Source organism: Ranitomeya imitator, chromosome 4 (assembly GCF_032444005.1).
Source record: "Ranitomeya imitator isolate aRanImi1 chromosome 4, aRanImi1.pri, whole genome shotgun sequence".
Lineage (NCBI taxonomy): Eukaryota > Metazoa > Chordata > Amphibia > Anura > Dendrobatidae > Ranitomeya > Ranitomeya imitator.
In genome coordinates, this window is record NC_091285.1 from 42,996,758 (window position 1) to 43,016,711 (window position 19,954).

Consider the following 19,954-nt stretch of genomic DNA (forward strand, 5'->3'; position numbering starts at 1 on the left):
GGTGTCACACACGCCGATCCAGCGATGTCAGCAGGAGTCCAGCGACGAAATAAAGTTCTGGACTTTATTCAGCGACCAACGATCTCCCAGCAGGGGCCTGATCGTTGGTCGCTGTCACACATAACGATTTCATTAACGATATCGTTGCTACGTCACAAATAGCAACGATATCGTTAACAATATCGTTATGTGTGAAGGTACCTTAAGGGTTAGATCAGGGGACTCCGACCCATGGCAGTCTGGTCAGGCGAGGGCCACGCTAACCCTCATCTGCTTCCCCATGGCTTCCACCACTCCCAGACTTGTAAACTGTAGGTGGCTTTATGCCTCATTGTAGAGGACTCCCCAAAATAAGGCATTACCATGTGTTAAAAAGTAATGTCCCAAGTGACCCTTTAAGGCACTGGATTGGCACCCCGGGCATAACTAAAAGGGGGAACCTGCACGGTTATAACTTTATTAGGGGCACTCTGGGTATTATAATAATCTTTATTTTTATATATAGCGCTAACATATTCCGCAGCGCTTTACAGTTTGCACACACATTATCATCGCTGTCCCTGATGGGGCTCACAATCTAAATTTCCTATCAGTATGTCTTTGGAAATGTGGGAGGAAACCGGAGTGCCCGGAGGAAACCCACGCAAACACGGAGAGAACATACAAACTCTTTGCAGATGTTGTCCTGGGTGGGATTAGAACCCAGGACTCCAGCGCTGCAAGGCTGCTGTGCTAGCCACTGCGCCACCGTGCTGCCCACAAGGGTGGGTATTAGACCCTCCTGCAATTTCTTTTCTCACAACCATTTTGCAGAGCCAAATGTGGCTCTCAATGTAAAGAATGAGGACCCACAGGATAGAATCCGAGAGAGTATGAACCAAATAATGATGCGAAACAAGTACTTGATAGGATTTATTCCATGTATGATCTTCACAGGAAACATCACAATGCGCAGAGGTGACAGATTATATGGAGAAATATTTCATACAGTTTTTTTAATATTTGAAGAAATCGATGAGTCCCCACAGTATTCATTGCTCATACTAGTAATGTAGTGGAATATATAGAAGGTAAAGATATAATAAAAGCACAGAGGTCCGCTGTATTAGCGAGGAAGGTGCCGCACAGACTGCATGGTGTCCAGGGCAGACCCAATGTCATACTGCTTGGCTTCCAGTAGACGAGTTAGCCAGCCGCCTTCATCTGTAAATCCCATGGACAGCATCTGTGAAAGGGTCTCAATGAGACGAGGGTCTGCTTCTAGAAAGGGGGCAAAAAAGACAGAATCAATTACTACGACCCTACTCAGTGTCAGACACTGTCAATGAACGTCCCCTTACAGCAGATCCCCACTGATCAAATCAACATCATTGATCTAGTGGATTATTTATGCAAGATTGAGTACCCCTTTAAAGTTCCCATTTATTCAGATTGAGAGGAGCGGAACATGAACTCTACACTACTGATGGCGATCTAGACCAGCCTGTCCTCTCATCTTTATGAAACGTGATATATATCAGACAGCATACGATTGTACTACAGCGGTAACCTCCAAATCGGACTCCTTAAAAAGGGACTGTCAGCACAAGATGACTGTTCAACCCAAGCACAGGTGCTCAGTGCATCAAGGCGTGGCCAAACTGTTCCGTGCACCTGCACAACCATACTTCTTTTTCAGCCATCTCTGCATTCTTCTAAGATTGACAGCTCTGACTTTACACAGCCAAGAGAAGGAGCAGATAGATGGGACGGTGTACCTAATGGTTTGGCCACGCTAGGGGTGCACCAAGCGCCTGTACTTGGTTTGAACAGTAATTGTGTCCTTTAAAAATACAGAACTGGTATTCCTAAGATGGATGGTCTCATCAATGATTGTAATATGCCCCGGCACCTCTATGTTGTCCTGAATTTTGTACACTTAAAACTAATCTGGAAGGACAACTGGTTAAGCGGAAAATCTATACTCATCATACTACTATTTTTATTTCTTTTAATTAATGCCCAAATGTACACTATATACAAAAAAAAAAAAAAACCTCAAATGTCCAGAATCTGCAGTTACCTGCGGGGAGATGTGGATAGAGAGCCGCTTCTCTTAGACCTGTGGGCGCTTGTGCTGCTCTTAGTGGGTCTAAGGGACTCGGGACGTCTGTATCCAGGAGATGAAGGGACTGCAGCTCTCCGGTGGACGGGTCTACTTCTTTAGGTGACACATGAGTCCAGTCATCATCACCCCCTGAGGCGCTGCCGCTGTGTTCACCTTGTTCCTGCAAAGAATGCAAATTAGGTATTTTGCTAAACAAATGTACCGGGGGCTTATCAGTATAGACCATAGACACACAGTCCAATCCGCCATCTCTCCCCAACACCGGTACTCACATTGCTCGGCTGTGTGGTTGCATCCAAGTGCACGTCCGCCATCTGTTTAGCAATGTTGTCTGTGTCCATGGGAGCGGCGCCTTCTTCAGATCTGCGGTCGTCACTCTGGGGATTCTGGGTGGAGGATGTGCTGCTTGGTTGAGAGTCTCTAGCTTCAGAACCGGGCTGTGGAGTTGAAACCTTACTGCGCTTTCCACCATGTTCCACATCGATGTCCACGTCAATCCCTGCAGGGATCACAATGAATTAGGAAGACCATCACATGCAAATATCTGTCATGGCGCACAGAGCCGAGCACAAACTAAGCAACAGAGGCAAACGTTCAGTTAGCAGCAGCCCGGGAGGGAAATTAAGTTCTAGCACCTATAGTGCTGGCTGAATGCTGATTAAAGAAATACCACTCACTAAGAGAGTGGATGACAATGTAAAGTGCCCAAGATACAGGACAGTTCCCGGGCCTATCAGGCTAGTATGTGCATGAAAAGCAGTTTTTACTTGTTATGAGGGATAGAGATTATATATATATATATATATATTTTTTTTTTTTTTTAATTAATCCAGTTCTCTATGAACAGCTGCAGTTTAATATTTCCTTTTCTGTTACATTATATATGAATTGAGAGGACTGACAGTAATGGCATAAACCTACCCAGGGGGCTCAGCATGGCAGCCACGCTCTCTCCAACATTCTGCAAGAAGGCGACATTAGGATCGCTGCACGGCTGCTTAGGATTGCCAGAATCGCCTTTCGTTTTAAAGGTAAAAAAAAAAAAAAGTCACATTTCAGGGCAAAGTTTGTATAAATGGAGCAATTAGCGTCTCTGGGTGGCAGTAACAATGGCTATAAAGGCCCCTTCACATTAAGCGACGCTGCAGCGATACCGACAACGATCCGGATCGCTGCAGCGTCGCTGTTTGGTCGCTGGAGAGCTGTCACACAGACCGCTCTCCAGCGACCAACGATGCCGGTAACCAGGGTAAACATCGGGTAACTAAGTGCAGGGCCGCGCTTAGTAACCCGATGTTTACCCTGGTTACCATCCTAAAAGTAAAAAAAACAAACAGTACATACTTACCTACCGCTGTCTGTCCTCTGCACTCCTTCTGTACTGTCTGTGTGAGCACAGCGGCCGGAAAGCAGAGCGGTGACGTCACCGCTCTGCTTTCCGGCTGACCGACGCTCACAGCCAGTGCAGGAGGAGTGCAGAGCACAGCGACGGGGACAGACAGCGTTAGGCAAGTATGTACTGTTTGTTTTTTTTACTTTTAGGATGGTAACCAGGGTAAACATCGGGTTACTAAGCGCGGCCCTGCGCTTAGTTACCCGATGTTTACCCTGGTTACCAGTGAAGACATCGCTGGATCGGTGTCACACACGCCGATCCAGCGATGTCCACGGGAGATCCAGCGACGAAATAAAGTTCTGGACTTTCTTCAGCGACCAACGATCTCCCAGCAGGGGCCTGATCGTTGGTCGCTGTCACACAGAACGATTTTATTAACGATATCGTTGCTACGTCACAAAAAGCAACGATATCGTTAACAATATCGTTATGTGTGAAGGTACCTTAAGTCATTGCTATTAAACAGGTCAATAATAAAAGGTTGGGTTTTTTTTTTTTTTTTTTTTTTATAAAGGCCACGTTCACACAATCAGTATTTGACCTCCGTATTTGTGATCCAGAACCAGGAGTGGGTGATAAATACTGAAGTGGTGATGTGTTTCTATTCTACTTTTCCACTGATTGTAGGCCAAAACCAGGAGTGGAACAAATACTAAAGGTAAAAAAAAAAAAACCCTGACCAAATACTGAACATGTGAACATGGCCTAAATGAGAACCAGTCAGGTCCGGAATCACTATTTACCGCCAGTTATTGAGGTTATCTGTTGTGAAAATAGCTTTAAAATCCTGTCAGCGGCTACAGGGAGAAGATGAAGTGATATCCTCCAGCAGCCGCTTGCTATCCTGGTGGTGCAGGTCACCACAGCACGCGGTAATCACTCCCCGGCACTTTGACAGCCTGCCGCGGGCATATACACTGCAGAGCAGACGGTCAATGTGCCGAGGAATGATTACATTACATTACAGCTGGTTGTCTATAATAATAATAATCTTTATTTATATAGCGCCAACATATTCCGCAACGCTTTACAGTTTAACAGTTTCAAACACAAGAGTCATAATTAATAACGTTAACAATACAATAATTAAAGCGAAATAAGACAACCCTGCTCGTGAGAGCTTACAATCTATAATAAAAGTAATCTATAAAAGTCTATAAAAGACATTGTCAGAAGCGTAATATTTACCTTCCGGAGCGGCGGTCTGATTAGTTGGGGCGCTGCATCCTTGTGGCTGCTGAAAGTTAGCACAGGGATGTCCTCTACCTGGGAACCCCCAGCCATGCATCCATGGGAATGGTGGCCCTCCATGGCGCATCCTGCGCATCCAGCGACCATGGGGAAAGGGCTGGATAAAAGAATAAACCGTCAGTGTATGACACACGGCGTGTTCACATATATACACAAGTGTCGTATTAGAAAGGCTCCTTACCATGGGAGTCGGGAACATGATCATGTTGTGCTCCTTGTGGACTCCTTTGCCCTCACAGGTGCTGCACAGGTCATAGTCAGGGCAAGTCAGGCATTTGTACCTATTGCCCACGACGGGCCCTTCACACCCATCACAGGTCACATTGGGGTGCACCACGTTCTGGGGGGTCTCTGGTCCACAATGTGCGCGGTGTTCTCGCTTGCATTCTCTCTTTTCTGGGAAAGAAATAAGAAGTAGAATGAGATGGTGATCACAGCAGAGATCTAGAGACACGGATCATCAGATCACAAGGGAGAATTCACTAGTCTAGAAGTCCTCTATTGATCAAAGAACTAGAGGACCATGGCCGACTTCAGATGTGTGGCCCTTCAGCGGCAGTATCACGGTGGGCACAGTGACTACAGTACACTTATATCCCATCTAGATGGGGTACAGCAGCTGTGAATGGGGCTATGCCCTGAAACTGCCATGGTGGCTACAGGCGCTTCTGTATGACTGAGGAATAAAGTTGAGCGCTGAACTTTGTCATCTCCGCAGTCCCATAGAGAACAAATGGAGTGATTGCAGTCACTGACCCACTTCAACAAGCGAGCTCTGTTACGATCAGCAGGGTTCACTGCACTTGGACCCATAATAATAAGTTAGGGTGGGCGATTTCATATTTGCTCAGTGACAAGCAGAGGTGTGGGCCAATGGATTATTATGGGTGCTGTAATAAAGCTGTATACATGAGCCGCGTACTGGGTTATCAGCGGAATATTCTACCAAGAATAACCACACCGGCCACTAAACAGACAAAACCCCAAAAAAAATAAAGTCAGCAAATACCCTGCAGTAAATAACTAGAAATAGCGAATGAAAATAATAAAGTACTTAGTTAACATTCGTCTGATAGAAAAAACAAACAAATACACGTAAAAGCTGTCACATCACGGTGACCCTATTGGGGACATGATGAGGTAAGACATTGTGTTACCCCGTGTTATTTTCATGTACCAGTGATAGTCATTTACTGCAGGGTATTTGCGCGCTTTGTTTTTATCTTGGGTTTTGTCTCCTCGGTGGTCAGTGTGAACAAGCCCCTACGCACTATGTGCCAACTTATATTCCAGTTCATTTCGGGTTTTTGTTCTAGACATGATCAGGAATGATGATAGCCTTACAAGTTACAAACCTTTAATGTACAGACGGAAGACGCCATCATTGATCATTTCCAGGCCCATGTTCAATTCGTCATCAGTGGAGAAAGCAACAAGATCGCCCTCCTCATCTGGAAATAAGAAAAAATTAATTACAGATAAGTGAATAACAAGCTCAAATCAAGGAAACCATTGTGTCACTTCCATTCTTCCTTGTCAGTTGTCCTCGGAAATATTTATTTATAAACAAAATGTTTAAATGTTTTCTGCCTGTTGCCTAGCAGCAGGAGATTTGAATAGCAGGTGACAACAGCTGGGCAGTGCTGGAGGCAGGCGACAGGGACACACCTGCCCTAGCGGGCAGTGCTGGAGGCAGGCGACAGGGACACCTGCCCTACCGGGCAGTGCTGGAGGCAAGCGACGGACACACCTGCCCTACCGGGCAATGCTGGAGGCAGGCGACAGGGACACACCTGCCCTACCGGGCAATGCTGGAGGCAGGCGACAGGGACACACCTGCCCTACCGGGCAATGCTGGAGGCAGGCGACAGGGACACACCTGCCCTACCGGGCAATGCTGGAGGCAGGCGACAGGGACACACCTGCCCTACCGGGCAATGCTGGAGGCAGGCGACAGGGACACACCTGCCCTACCGGGCAGTGCTGGAGGCAGGCGACAGGGACACCTGCCCTACCGGGCAATGCTGGAGGCAGGCGACAGGGACACACCTGCCCTACCGGGCAATGCTGGAGGCAGGCGACAGGGACACACCTGCCCTACCGGGCAATGCTGGAGGCAGGCGACAGGGACACACCTGCCCTACCGGGCAATGCTGGAGGCAGGCGACAGGGACACACCTGCCCTACCGGGCAGTGCTGGAGGCAGGCGACAGGGACACACCTGCCCTACCTGGCAGTGCTGGAGGCAGGCGACAGGGACACACCTGCCCTACCGGGCAGTGCTGGAGGCAGGTTGGCAGATTATTATTTTCCAGTTATACAAGAGTTTAGAATGGAGCTGATGGCATTCAGGCAGTGAACGTCGTGTTCTGCTGGAGTCCATCCCATCCCACCATTGCTTTTACTGCATTTCTTAGTGAATACCAAGTACAAATCCTGCAGCCAACTTCTAAGTGCCGCTCACGTCTGCAGCCAAAACAAGGATATAAAAGGTAAAGTGGTTCTCTCTAGTTACAAGTTCCATTACAGGACCTCCATTAGATTTTCCTGCTGGACTTCTGACCCTCAGGCAGTAATCCCAGGGTGGGCATAGTAGGGGCGACCCTCCAGCATATAGTACAAGGACAAGCATATGCCTCCCTGCTGTTTATGCCAGCCGCTGGCGGCAGTGATGGCGCTGACCTGCTGTAGTGAATAGCCAGCATACGGTACATTTTACAAATATGAGAAAACATTTTCCTAAATTGGTTGCAGTGTACTTCTGTGACTTTTTTCCGACAAGATACTTTGCGTCTTTTCTTTCCGGTAAAATGACAACAAAACAAAACCCAGACAGATCCCATTTCTGACACCAGGGAGGCGCTGACAGACAATGCAGGAATCTGGAGAAACAATTGTCTAACTCGGGTGTGAACGAGGCTTAAGGCAGAAGTGGAGGACACCCGGCCGCCCCGCACCCACCGCCACCTTTACCCTACAGCCGCCGACTCCTCCTCTGCCACATGATAGAACGGTCACAGAGGGCACATTCCTCCAACGTCACCGCTCAGACCACAGGAGGAGATGGAAAACACTCCGACCGTACCCCAGAGAACTGTCCTGAAGAGCAGGCACAGCGCCAACATATGCCAGGGCGGCTCTACAGGAGAGCGCAGCTCATTGTCCTATAGGGGGCATCGCTATATAGGGGACAATGGTGTATAGGGGGAATTGCTCTATAGGGGACATCACTATATATGGACATTGGCATATAGGGGGGTACATCAGTGTATAGGGGGCATCACTATATAGGGGGAGACATTGGTGTATAGGGGCATCGCTATATAGGGGACATTGGTGTATAGGGGGAATTGTTCTATAGGGGACATCACTATATAAAGACATTGGTGTATAGGGGGCATTGCTATATAGGGGGTACATCAGTGTATGGGGGCATCACTATATAGGGGGAGACATTGGTGTATAGGGGCATCACTATATAGGGGGCATTGGTGTATAGGGGCATCGCTATATAGGGGGCATTGGTGTATAGGGGAATTGCTCTATAGGGGACATCACTATATGAGGACACTGGTGTATAGGGGCATCGCTATATGGGGGGGACATTGGTGCATAGGGGCATCACTATATAGGGGTACATCAGTGTATAGGGGGCATCACTATATGGGGGACATTGGTGTATAGGGGAGAGATCAGTGTATGGGGGCATCGGTGTATAGGGGGAATTGCTCTATAGGGGACATCACTATATGAGGACACTGGTGTATAGGGGCATCACTATATAGGGGGGACATTGGTGCATAGGGGCATCACTATATAGGGGTACATCAGTGTATAGGGGGCATCACTATATGGGGGACATTGGTGTATAGGGGAGAGATCAGTGTATAGGGGGCATTGGTGTATAGGGGCATCGCTATATAGGGGGGCATTGGTGTATAGGGGAGAGATCAGTGTATGGGGGCATCACTATATAGGGGGACATTGATGTATAGGGGAGAGATCAGTGTATAGGGGGCATTGGTGTATAGGGGCATCGCTATATAGGGGGACATTGATGTATAGGGGAGAGATCAGTGTATAGGGGGCATTGGTGTATAGGGGCATCGCTATATAGGGGGACATTGATGTATAGGGGAGAGATCAGTGTATAGGGGGGACATTGATGTATTGGGGAGAGATCAGTGTATAGGGGGCATCGCTATATTGGGGGACATTGATGTATAGGGGAGAGATCAGTGTATAGGGGGCATCACTATATAGGGGGCATCGGTGTATAAGACACCAGTCTCCAGCTGGCACTGGGGACAGATAGATAACACAGCGCCCCCAGTGCTGGCAGTAGCCCCCCATGTAGCATGTAGCCGGGGGCGATCTGTGCGGACTCACCTCTGTAGAACATCTGGAAGGAGCCCCCTCTCAGGCCCTGGAAGACGTCCGTCACCTTGGCGCTGAGCAGCTCACAGCCGGAGCTCTGCGGGGCAGCCTTGCCCTTGCCCAGCGGGACGGTGAAGCGTCGGATCTCCTTGTGGCTCTCGTCTTTGCCCAGCAGGTACGCCTTCACGGTGACTGGCATGGCGGCGGGTGGTGGCGGTGAGAGACGTGTGTCCCGGATGTGTGATGTCGCAGCAGGAATGCGCAGAGCTCGTAGTGCGCCGCTCGTCTGTTCCGCTGGATCTTGTGACTGTGTCCGCTCACTGCAGCCTCGCGTATATAAACACGGTCCCGGGAAATTCCCCTCCCACCAGCTGATCGCACACAGCTCCACCCCCTCCGACACTAGCCACGCCTAATAAATGCTTGCCACGCCTTGTTGCTTGCCTGCCTACTTTTGATCGACTTCAATATAACCACGCCTGCTACCCAAGTTCTAGTTAATAAGCCACGCCTACTTTTGATCGACAGCCAGTTAATCCCGACCATACGCATTAGACCACGCCTACTCCATCTTGACAGCACTGGCTGACCACGCCCATCTGTTTAGGAAGGATTTTGTGATGTCACGATGAGCCAGCAAAACAAAGGGGGGTTCCCCAGCGCTGGGAGGAGGATGAGGGACGTAGTATATTCTGGATCGCTGCAGAACCTGAGGCCTGGATGTGGCGACAACTGCTGATTCATGATCCCTGGAAACTAATGGCATTTAATGTGGAGATTTGGAAAAGCCAAAGGGGCAAGATTGTCAATGAACCATAACGGCAAAAATGATTTTTAGCCCCAACTATAAGGAAAAAAAATGTCCCAATGGTGGAGAATCCATAGAAATATTAACTTGTTTCAACTTTACCATAATTTATTACATTATTTCTATTATTTATGTAGTACAAACATATTCACAGCCGCACTGCGCCACTGTGCTGCTCACCACTGAGCCACCATGCTGCTAACCACTGAGCCACCATGCTACTAACCACTGAGCCACCATGCTGCTAACCACTGAGCCACCATGCTACTAACCACTGAGCCACCATGCTGCTAACCACTGCATTACTAACCATGGAACAACTACACTGTTAACCACTGCGCCACCATGCTACTAACCACTGCGCCACCATGCTGATAACCACTGATCCACAGTGCTGCTCACCATTGAGCCACCATGCTGCTAACCACTGAACCACCACACCATGTTACTAAACCACTGACCCACAGTGCTGCTAACCACTCGGCCACTACACTGCTAATCACTGTATTACTAACCACTGAGAAACTACACTGTTGACCACTGAGCCACTGTGCTGTTAACCACTGCATTACTAACCACTGAGCAACTACACTGTTGACTGCTAACCACTGCATTACTAACCACTAAGCAACTACATTGTTTACAACTGAGCCACTGCACTGTTAACCACAGCATTACTAACCACTGAGCAATTACACTATTGACCACTGAGCCAGCACGCTGCTAACCACTGAGCCACCATGCTAACCATTGAGTCACCATTGTTACTAATTACTGAGCCACAGTTATGCTAACCACCGAGCCACCATGCTAACCACTGAACCATCGCACCATGCTGCAAACCACTAAGCCACCATGCTGCTAACCACTGAATTACTAACCACTGAGCAACTACACTGTTGACCACTGAGCCACTGCACTGTTAACCACTGAATTACTAACCACTAAGTAACTACACAGTTGACCACTGAGCCAGCACGTTGCTAACCACTGAGCCACCATGCTAACTACTGAGCTACAGTGATGCTAACCACTGAGTCACCATACTAATAACCACTGAGCCACCATGCTAATAACCACTGAGCCACCATGCTACTAACTACTGGGTCACCATGCTGCGAACCACTGAGAAACTACACTGCTGGCCACTGAGCCACAGCGCTGTAAACCACTGCATTACTAACCACTGAGCAACTATACTTGACCACTGAGCCACCACACTGCTAACCACTGAGACACGATGCTACTAATCACTGAGCCGCCATGCTGCTAACTACTGAGCCACAGTGCTGCTAACCACTGAGCCACCATGCTGCTAACCACTGTATTACTAACCACTGAGAAACTACACTCTTGACCACTGAACCACCATGTTGCTAACCACTGCATTACTAACCACTGAGCAACTACACTGTTGACCGCTGAGCCACCATGCTGCTAACCACTGTATTACTAACCACTGAGAAACTACACTCTTGACCACTGAACCACCATGTTGCTTACCACTGCATTACTAACCACTGAGCAACTACACTGTTAACGGGCTGCTGTTAACGCAAGTGCCGACATTCCATCGCGCTAGCAGTGACGGACCCAGAAACGCTGCAGCCCGCATCCGAGGGTCCGTCACTCAATGACGGCACATTGCTAGCACACACCCACTGTGGGCGTGCGCTAGCGATGCGTCCGACATAGGAATGGCGGCGTTAACGGACTGTTACATCACGTTATGCCGCGGTGTAACGTAGTCCATCTAACGGACGCACGCAACGCAATGTGAACCCAGCCTAAGCCATTGCACTACTATTGACTGATAAATCATGCTGCTAATCATTGAGCCATCGCACATCTAACCACTGAGCCATCGCGCTGCCCTTATTTATTTATTTTTTGAAATGATAATTAAAAAGTAACAGTAAGATGAAATTATTTGATATCTGTCATCATGTGAGAATAGATGGCCGGTGACATGGAGTCAGTGATTCCAGACCCGTCATGGAGGACAATAGAGAAACGTGACCCCAGCGTAAAAGCGCAATGACTCCATTCCTGGAAGTGAATATTATAATATAATAAGCCAGTGCCCCTCTCACTACAGAACCTCCAGCCCTGGAGCAGGAGGACTCAACAGTCTGAGTACTCAGACCCCCCTGGAGGGCCCCAGTGGTACAGTGAGACCATGTGATCAGTTGCTGCCCAGCTCTGGCCTTGTGCTCTTATTGCAGCCTGGGATCTGTACACAGCACTGCTGCTGAGCCATGCTGCTGAGTCACTGGAGGATCCTATAACCGTGCAGATACCAGCGGAGATGACGCATTCCACCTTTCTAGGCCGCCAGCGGATCAGGAGTAGCGGCTGGAGAGCAGTACGAGGTTCTGGATGAAAACCTGACACCTATCGCTAGTAATCACAGTTCTCCATGTTACAGAATTACAATGTGTCAGTAAAAATCTTCCAAAATTTTAGACAAATTAGCCATTTTCCAATTCTGAATGCTCACACCCGTAGCATCTGATGAAAAATCGGATTGCACTTGGACCAATGTTATTCAATAGGTGACATTCCATTTGCGATTTTTTTTCTCAGCCGAAATCGGACTGAGAAAAAAAATCGCAGCATGCTGCGTATTGCTGCGATTCTCGGACAAGACTTGCCAATGCAAGTCAATGGGTGCGACAAAAAAAAAATGCACAGCACTCACACCATGTGAGTGCTGTCCGATTTTTACGCACCGGTGTCCTTTGAAAAGCCCGCAATTCAGCGCAGTGTACAGTAAAATCACACTGTCAGGTTAGATTAGAGTAGATATATACACATAGAATAGAATATATACATATATATATATGTCAGGGAGACACCTATATATATATTTATATTTAATGCAGCGCTAGATAGCTTCAAAGCCGGTAATTCAATTACCGGCTTTTGCTATCTCCTTCACAAATGATATGAGACCTGGTTTACATACAGTAAACCATCTCATATCCCTTTTTTTTTGCATACTCCACACTACTAATGTTAGTAGTGTGTATGTGCAAAATTTGGGCGCTCTAGCTATTTTATTTAAGGGTTAAATCGCGGAAAAAATTGGCGTGGGCTCCCGCGCAATTTTCTCCTCCAGAATGGTAAAGCCAGTGACTGAGGGCAGATACTAATAGCCTGGAGAGGGTCCATGGTTATTGCCCCCCCCCCCCTGGCTAAAAACATCTGCCCCACATCTGGAAGACGCGCCTATTCTGGCACTTAGCCACTCTCTTCCCATTCCCATGTAGCGGTGGGATATGGGGTAATGAAGGGTTAATGTCACCTTGCTATTGTAAGGTGAGATTAAGCCAGATTAATAATGGAGAGGCGTCAATTATGACACTCGTATGACAATCGCATACGTTACATCCATTTTTTCGGTCCGTAAATCGGACCGTTTTTTTTCTCGCAAGTGGAAAGGAGCCCTCAACCAGGGACTCATTACACAAACTAAGGCCGGTTTCACACGTCAGTGGCTCCGGTACGTGAGGTGACAGTTTCCTCACGTACCAGAGACACTGACTCACGTAGACACATTAAAATCAATGTGTCTCTGCACATGTCAGCGTGTTTTCACGGACCATGTGTCAGTTTGAAAAACACGGAGACATGTCAGTGTTTGTGGGAACGCACGGATAACACGGACCCATTAAAGTCAATGGGTCCGTGTAAAACACGTACCGCACACGGATGCTGTCCGTGTGCAGTCCGTGTGCCGTGCAGGAGACAGCGCTACTGTAAGCGCTGTCCCCCCAGCTTGTGGTGCTGAAGCCCCATTCATTTCTTCTCTCCAGCAGCGTTTGCTGGAGAGAAGGAATGAAAAATCATTTTTTTTTTTTAATTTTTGTTGTTAAAATAAAGTTCCCGGTAATCTCCCCCCTCCCACCCTCTGTGCGCCCACCCGCTGGCATTAAAATAGTTACCCAGCTCCCTCGGCACTTCCATCCTCTCAGCGTCGCAGCTCTTCCTGTATGAGTGGTCATGTGGTGCCGCACATTACAGTGATGAATATGCGGCTCCACCTCCCATAGGGGATTTTGTGCAGTTTCCCCCTCGGATTCCTATTGTGGAGCAGGTGTAAGCCGTAGCAGAATCCGCACAAAGAATTGACATGCTGCGGAATGTAACCCGTAGCATTTCCGCGCATTTTATTCCGCAGCCTGGACACTGCGGATTGCGGTTTCCATAGGTTTACATTGTACTGCATGGAAAGCTGCTGCGGACCCGCAGCTGTAGATCCGCTGTGGATCCGCAGCAAAATCCGCAACGCGTGCACATAGCCTAAGTAATTACTGCTGTAAAAACATATATCAGCAGTCATTAAGGGTTTAAAATACGCACAAGGTTAAACAACCATTTTTGTCCGAGCCTGATTACTGTAGTAGCAAAGAATGAGCAGACACTATGTTCTAATAAGTTCAAATATACAGGGGATATGTTATAAAAAGCATGACCAAATGAGAAAACACAAAATATGTATGTAAGAATGGTAGGCCTGGAAGATGCGGAAGGGTAAACATGGAGGTGTGAGTAGCTACATGGAGGGCAATCAAAGCGACCATGTGAGGGAACAATTTCACACGTTTCGCCGGTAGAACCCCCTGATGAAGCCAGGGTTTATGAACGCATGTTTGGTGTGAAAGAACATGAGCCCGGACCTTAGCCCCATTCAACACCTTTGTGATGAACTAGAAAGGAGATTGTGAGCCCAGCCCTCGCCTCCAATATCAGTGTCTCACCTCATGGATGGATGAGTAAGGGTACCGTCACACTATACGATTTACCTACGATCACGACCAGCGATACGACCTGGCCGTGATCGTAGGTAAATCGTAGTGTGGTCGCTGGGGAGCTGTCACACAGACAGCTCTCCAGCGACCAACGATGCCGAGGTCCCCGGGTAACCAGGGTAAACATCGGGTTACTAAGCGCAGGGCCGCGCTTAGTAACCCGATGTTTACCCTGGTTACAAGCGTAAAACTAAAAAAAAAAAAACAGCACATACTTACATTCTGGTGTCCGTCAGGTCCCTTGCTGTCTGCTTCCCGCACTCACTGACTGCCGGCCGTAAAGTGAAAGTGAAAGCCCAGCTGCTGTGCTCTGCTTTCACTTTACGGCCGGCAGTCACAGTGCGGGAAGCAGACGGCAAGGGACCTGACGGACACCAGAATGTAAGTATGTGCTGTTTGTTTTTTTTTAGTTTTACGCTTGTAACCAGGGTAAACATCGGGTTACTAAGCGCGGCCCTGCGCTTAGTAACCCGATGTTTACCCTGGTTACAAGCGAACGCATCGCTGGATCGCATCGCTAGATCGGTGTCACACACACCAATCTAGCGATGACAGCGGGAGATCCAGCGATGAAACAAAGTTCCAAACGATCTGCTACGACGTACGATTCTCAGCAGGATCCCTGATCGCTGCTGCGTGTCAGACACAGCGATATCGTAACGATATCGCTGGAATGTCACGAATCGTACCGTCGTAGCGATCGAAATGGCAGTGTGTGACGGTACCCTAAGGCCGGAGTCACACTACAGCGAGATACGGCCGAGTCTCGCAGGTTAAAAACAAGCTCTGGTGCCGGCACTCTGGAGCGGAGTGTGCGGCTCCATGTATTGCTGTGCGGCTGCACGCTCCGCTCTGGAGTGCTGGTGCCAGAGCTTGTAGTGTGACTCCGGCCTTAAAATTTCCACCGACACCTCCAAAATCTTGTAAAACCTCCTGTCGTGTAATGTGGAGGAGGCACAATCCCCTTCTCCATATTATCTAATATATAAAGCTGAATGTGTGTGTGTGTGTGTGTATGTATGTATGTCCGGGATTGGCATCTGCATCGTCGCAGGTACAGCCACAAAATTTTGCACAGTCACACGTCTGGACCCCGAGAGCGTCATAGGCTATATTGTGCGGCGAAATTTTAACCCCGCGCGTTCCAATTCACCAAACAATTTTGCCCCTATCTACATAATGGGGAAAAAGTGAAATGAAAAGTGTTGGAGGCGTCGCAGCTACAGCCACAAAATTTTGCACAGTCACACGTCTGGACCCTGAGAGCGTCATAGGCTACGTTGTGAGGTGAAATTTTAACCCCGCGCTTTCCAATTCACCAAACAATTTTGCCCCTATCTACATAATGGGGAAAAAGTGAAATGAAAAGTGTTGAAGGCAAATTGACAGCTGCCAGATGTGAACAAGGGGGACTTAAAGAATGAGAGCGATGGCGCAAAAGAGTATATACTGTACAATTGCTAAGGTGGGGCCACGACATGGGATACTCACCACACACGGGGATATGAACACACACACAAAATGCGCCAAACACTACCACGTGCTTGAACACATATACCACCCTCAGCACACATTTCACCACACATACACCAACCTCGCCACATAAAAGTCGAAAGACAAAAGTCGCCTCTCAAAACTCGCCACGCGCAAAACTCGCCACATGCAAAAACTAGGCTCACACAAAACTCGCCACAAGTGCAAAACTCACCTCATGGAAAACTCGCCGCACGCAAAACTTGCACACGTGGAAAAATTGCCACATGCACAAAAGTTGCAACACATGCAAAAGTTGCCTCACACAAAACTTGCACATACTCAAAAGGCACCACACATAAAACTCGCCACGCGCAAAACTCACCATGCGCAAAACTTGCTGCACACAACTTGCTACACTAACCTGTCTCATGCAACTCGACACACAAAAAGTTGCTACACGCATGTTGCCACACAAAACTCATCTCACAAAAGTCACTACATGCATGTCGCCACACGCAACTCAACACACACAACTTGACAAACGAAACTCGCCCTAAAACACACACAGGTCTGGTATTATCCTTCAAAAATAAAAAATCTGATTAATAAGCAGACAAACTACAAGAGCAACAAATGTACCATATAGGAAATACGGCAGCTGTCAGTCACATGACCTGTCTATTATGTGTATGTGTGAGCTAATATATACTGCCAGGGGGAGGGCTTCCTGTTGGCTGGGGATTTATCAGGCTGCCAATTTAGCTTACAAATACTGAGGTAAGAATACTGAGCAAATAACGTGTGAACGAGGTCTAATACAGGAGGAGATGACACACAGGTATATACTATATACAGGGGAGATGACACACAGATATATACTATATACAGGAGAGATGACACACAGGTATATACTATATAGAGGAGGAGATGACATACAGGTACATACTATATACAGGAGGAGATGACATACAGGTATATACTATATACAGGCGGAGATGACACACAGGTATATACTATATACAGGAGCAGATGACCTACAGGTATATACTATATACAGGAGGAGACAACATACAGGTATATACTATATACAGGAGATGACACAGATATATACTATATACAGGGGAGATGACACACAGGTATATACTATATACAGGAGGAGATGACATACAGGTATATACTATATATAGAAGGAGATTACATACAGGTATATACTATATATAGGAGGAGATGACATACAGGTATATACTATACACAGGGGAGATGACACACAGCAGGTATATACTATATACAGGGGAGATGACATACAGGTATATACTATATACAGGAGATGACATACAGGTGTATAGTATATATAAGGGAGATGACAAACATGTATATACTGAGGTGAAAATGAGAGGTGTGCGGTGAAAATGAAAAGGTGTGAGTGCAAAATGAGAGGAGTGAGGGAAAATAGTGGAGTGATCGGAAAATGACAGATGTGAGGTCAAAATGACAAGTGTTAGGGGGGAATGAGAGGAGTGAGGGAGAAAATGAGAGGTGTGAGGGAGAAAATGAGAGATGTGAGGGGGAAAATGAAAGATGTGATTGGGAAAATGAGAGGCGTGATGGGAAAATAAGAGAAGTGAGGTGCTATAACTAACCACAGATATTTACTATGCCCAGGCAACGCCGGGCTCTTCAGCTAGTATATTTCTATATTAGGTAACGGTGCAGTTCTTTAATATATTAATATACGCTGTTCAAAAAAATAAAGGGAACACTTAAACAACAGAATCTAACTCCAAGTAAATCAAACTTCTGTGAAATCAAACTGTCCACTCAGGAAGCAACACTGTTTGACAATCAATTTCACATGCTGTTGTGCAAATTGAATAGACAACAGATGGAAATTATTGGCAATTATCATGTCACCCTCAATAAAGGAGTGGTTCTGCAGGTGGGGACCACAAACCACATCTCAGTACCAATGCTTTCTGGCTGATGTTTTGGTCACTTTTGAATGTTGGTTGTGCTTTCACACTTGTGGTAGCATGATACAGACTCTACAACCCACACAAGTGGCTCAGGTAGTGCAGCTCATCCAGGATGGCACATCAGTGTGAGCTGTGGCAAGAAGATTTGCTGTGTCTGTCAGTGTAGTGTCCAGAGGCTGGAGGCACTACCAGGAGACAGGAGATGTGGAGGGGCCGTAAGAGGGCAACAACCCAGCATCAGGACCGCTACCTCAGCCTTTGTGCAAGGAGGAACAGGAGGGGCACTGCCAGAGCCCTGCAAAATTACCTCCAGCAGGCCACAAATGTGCATGTGTCTGCACAAACGGTTAGAAACCGACTCCATGAGGATGGTCTGAGTGCCTGACGTCCACAGATGGGGGTTGTTTTCACAGCCGAACATCGTGCAGGATGCTTGGCATTTGCCACAGAACACCAGGATTGGCAAATTTGCCACTGGCGCCCTGTGCTCTTCACAGATAATAAAAATAATAATTTTATTTTTATATAGCGCTAACATATTCCGCAGCGCTTTACAGTTTTGCACACATTATCATCACTGTCCCCGATAGGGCTCACAATCTAGAATCCCTATCAGTATGTCTTTGGAACGTGGGAGGAAGACGGAGTGCCCGGAGGAAACCCACGCAAACACGGAGAGAAAATACAAACTCTTTACACATGTTGTCCTGGGTGGGATTAGAACCCAGGACCTGCTAACCACTATGCCAACTTGCTGCCCTATGAAAAGGAGATGAAAGGAGGTTCACACTGAGCACATGTGACAGGCATGACAGAGTCTGGAGACGCCGTGGAGAACAATCTGCTGCCTGCAATATCCTTCAGCATGACCGGTTTGGCAGTGGGTCAATAATGGTGTGGGGTGGCATTCTTTGGAGGGCCGCACAGCCCTCCATGTGCTCGCCAGAGGTAGCCTGACTGCCTTTAGGTACCGAGATGAGATCCTCAGACCCCTTGTGAGACCATATGCTGGTGCAGTTGGCCTTGGGTTCCTCCTAATGCAGGATAATGCCAGACCTCATGTGGCTGGAGTGTGTCAGAAGTTCCTGCATGATGAAGGCATTGAAGCTATGGACTGGCCCGCCCGTTCCCCAGACCTGAATCCATTTGAATGCATCTGGGACATCATGTCTCGCTCCATCCACCAACGTCACGTTGCACCACAGACTGTCCAGGAGTTTGCGGATGCTTTAGTCCTGGTCTGGGAGGAGATCCCTCAGGAGACCATCCGCCGCCTCATCAGGATTATACTCAGGGGTTGTAGGGAGGTCATACAGGCACGTGGAGGCCACACACACTACTGAGCATCATTTCCTTGTTTTGAGGCATTTCCACTGAAGTTGGATCAGCCTGTAACTTCATTTTCCAATTTGATTTTGAGCATCATTCCAAATCCAGACCTCCGTGGGATATTAGTTGTGATTTACATTGATAATTTTTAGGTTTTATTGTTCTCAACACATTCCACTATGTAACGAATAAAGATTTACAACTGGAATATTTCATTCAGTGATATCTAGGATGTGGGATTTAAGTGTTCCCTTTATTTTTTTGAGCAGTGTAAAATTAGAATTAAAGTGTCTCTGTATGGTGTCTCACCGAGCTCTGCCATATTCACAGGTCCCATCGGTATATATGGCGGAGCCTGTATTGTGCCTACATAGAGCTGACGTGCCATACACTGTGCCGGCGTCACCGTAGGCCGCAGCGGGC

General features: G+C 47.6%; 1 protein-coding gene across 1 annotated transcript; it reads right to left on the reverse strand.

Moving 5' to 3' along the window:
* Window positions 1-899: 899 nt before the first annotated feature.
* Window positions 900-9,597, reverse strand: SQSTM1 (sequestosome 1). Its single transcript, XM_069763602.1, has 8 exons — window positions 9,144-9,597; window positions 6,110-6,205; window positions 4,936-5,150; window positions 4,692-4,851; window positions 3,029-3,124; window positions 2,380-2,606; window positions 2,063-2,267; window positions 900-1,260 (listed from the first exon to the last, which is right to left on the reverse strand). The coding sequence occupies exons 1-8, from the start codon at window positions 9,328-9,330 to the stop codon at window positions 1,106-1,108; spliced, it is 1,341 nt and encodes a 446-aa protein (XP_069619703.1). The 5' UTR covers window positions 9,331-9,597; the 3' UTR covers window positions 900-1,105.
* Between the last annotated feature and the right edge of the window lie 10,357 nt (window positions 9,598-19,954).

What these genes read in the sequence shown, in the direction of transcription:
- SQSTM1 (XM_069763602.1), bottom strand. Translation starts at nt 9,330, where the DNA reads ATGCCAGTCACCGTGAAGGCGTACCTGCTGGGCAAAGACGAGAGCCAC. An exon ending in TCATGTTCCCGACTCCCATG is followed by an intron (nt 4,852 to 4,935) that starts GTAAGGAGCCTT and finishes TCTTTTATCCAG; the next exon opens with CCCTTTCCCCATGGTCGCTG. An exon ending in CAACCACACAGCCGAGCAAT is followed by an intron (nt 2,268 to 2,379) that starts GTGAGTACCGGT and finishes CATTCTTTGCAG; the next exon opens with GAACAAGGTGAACACAGCGG.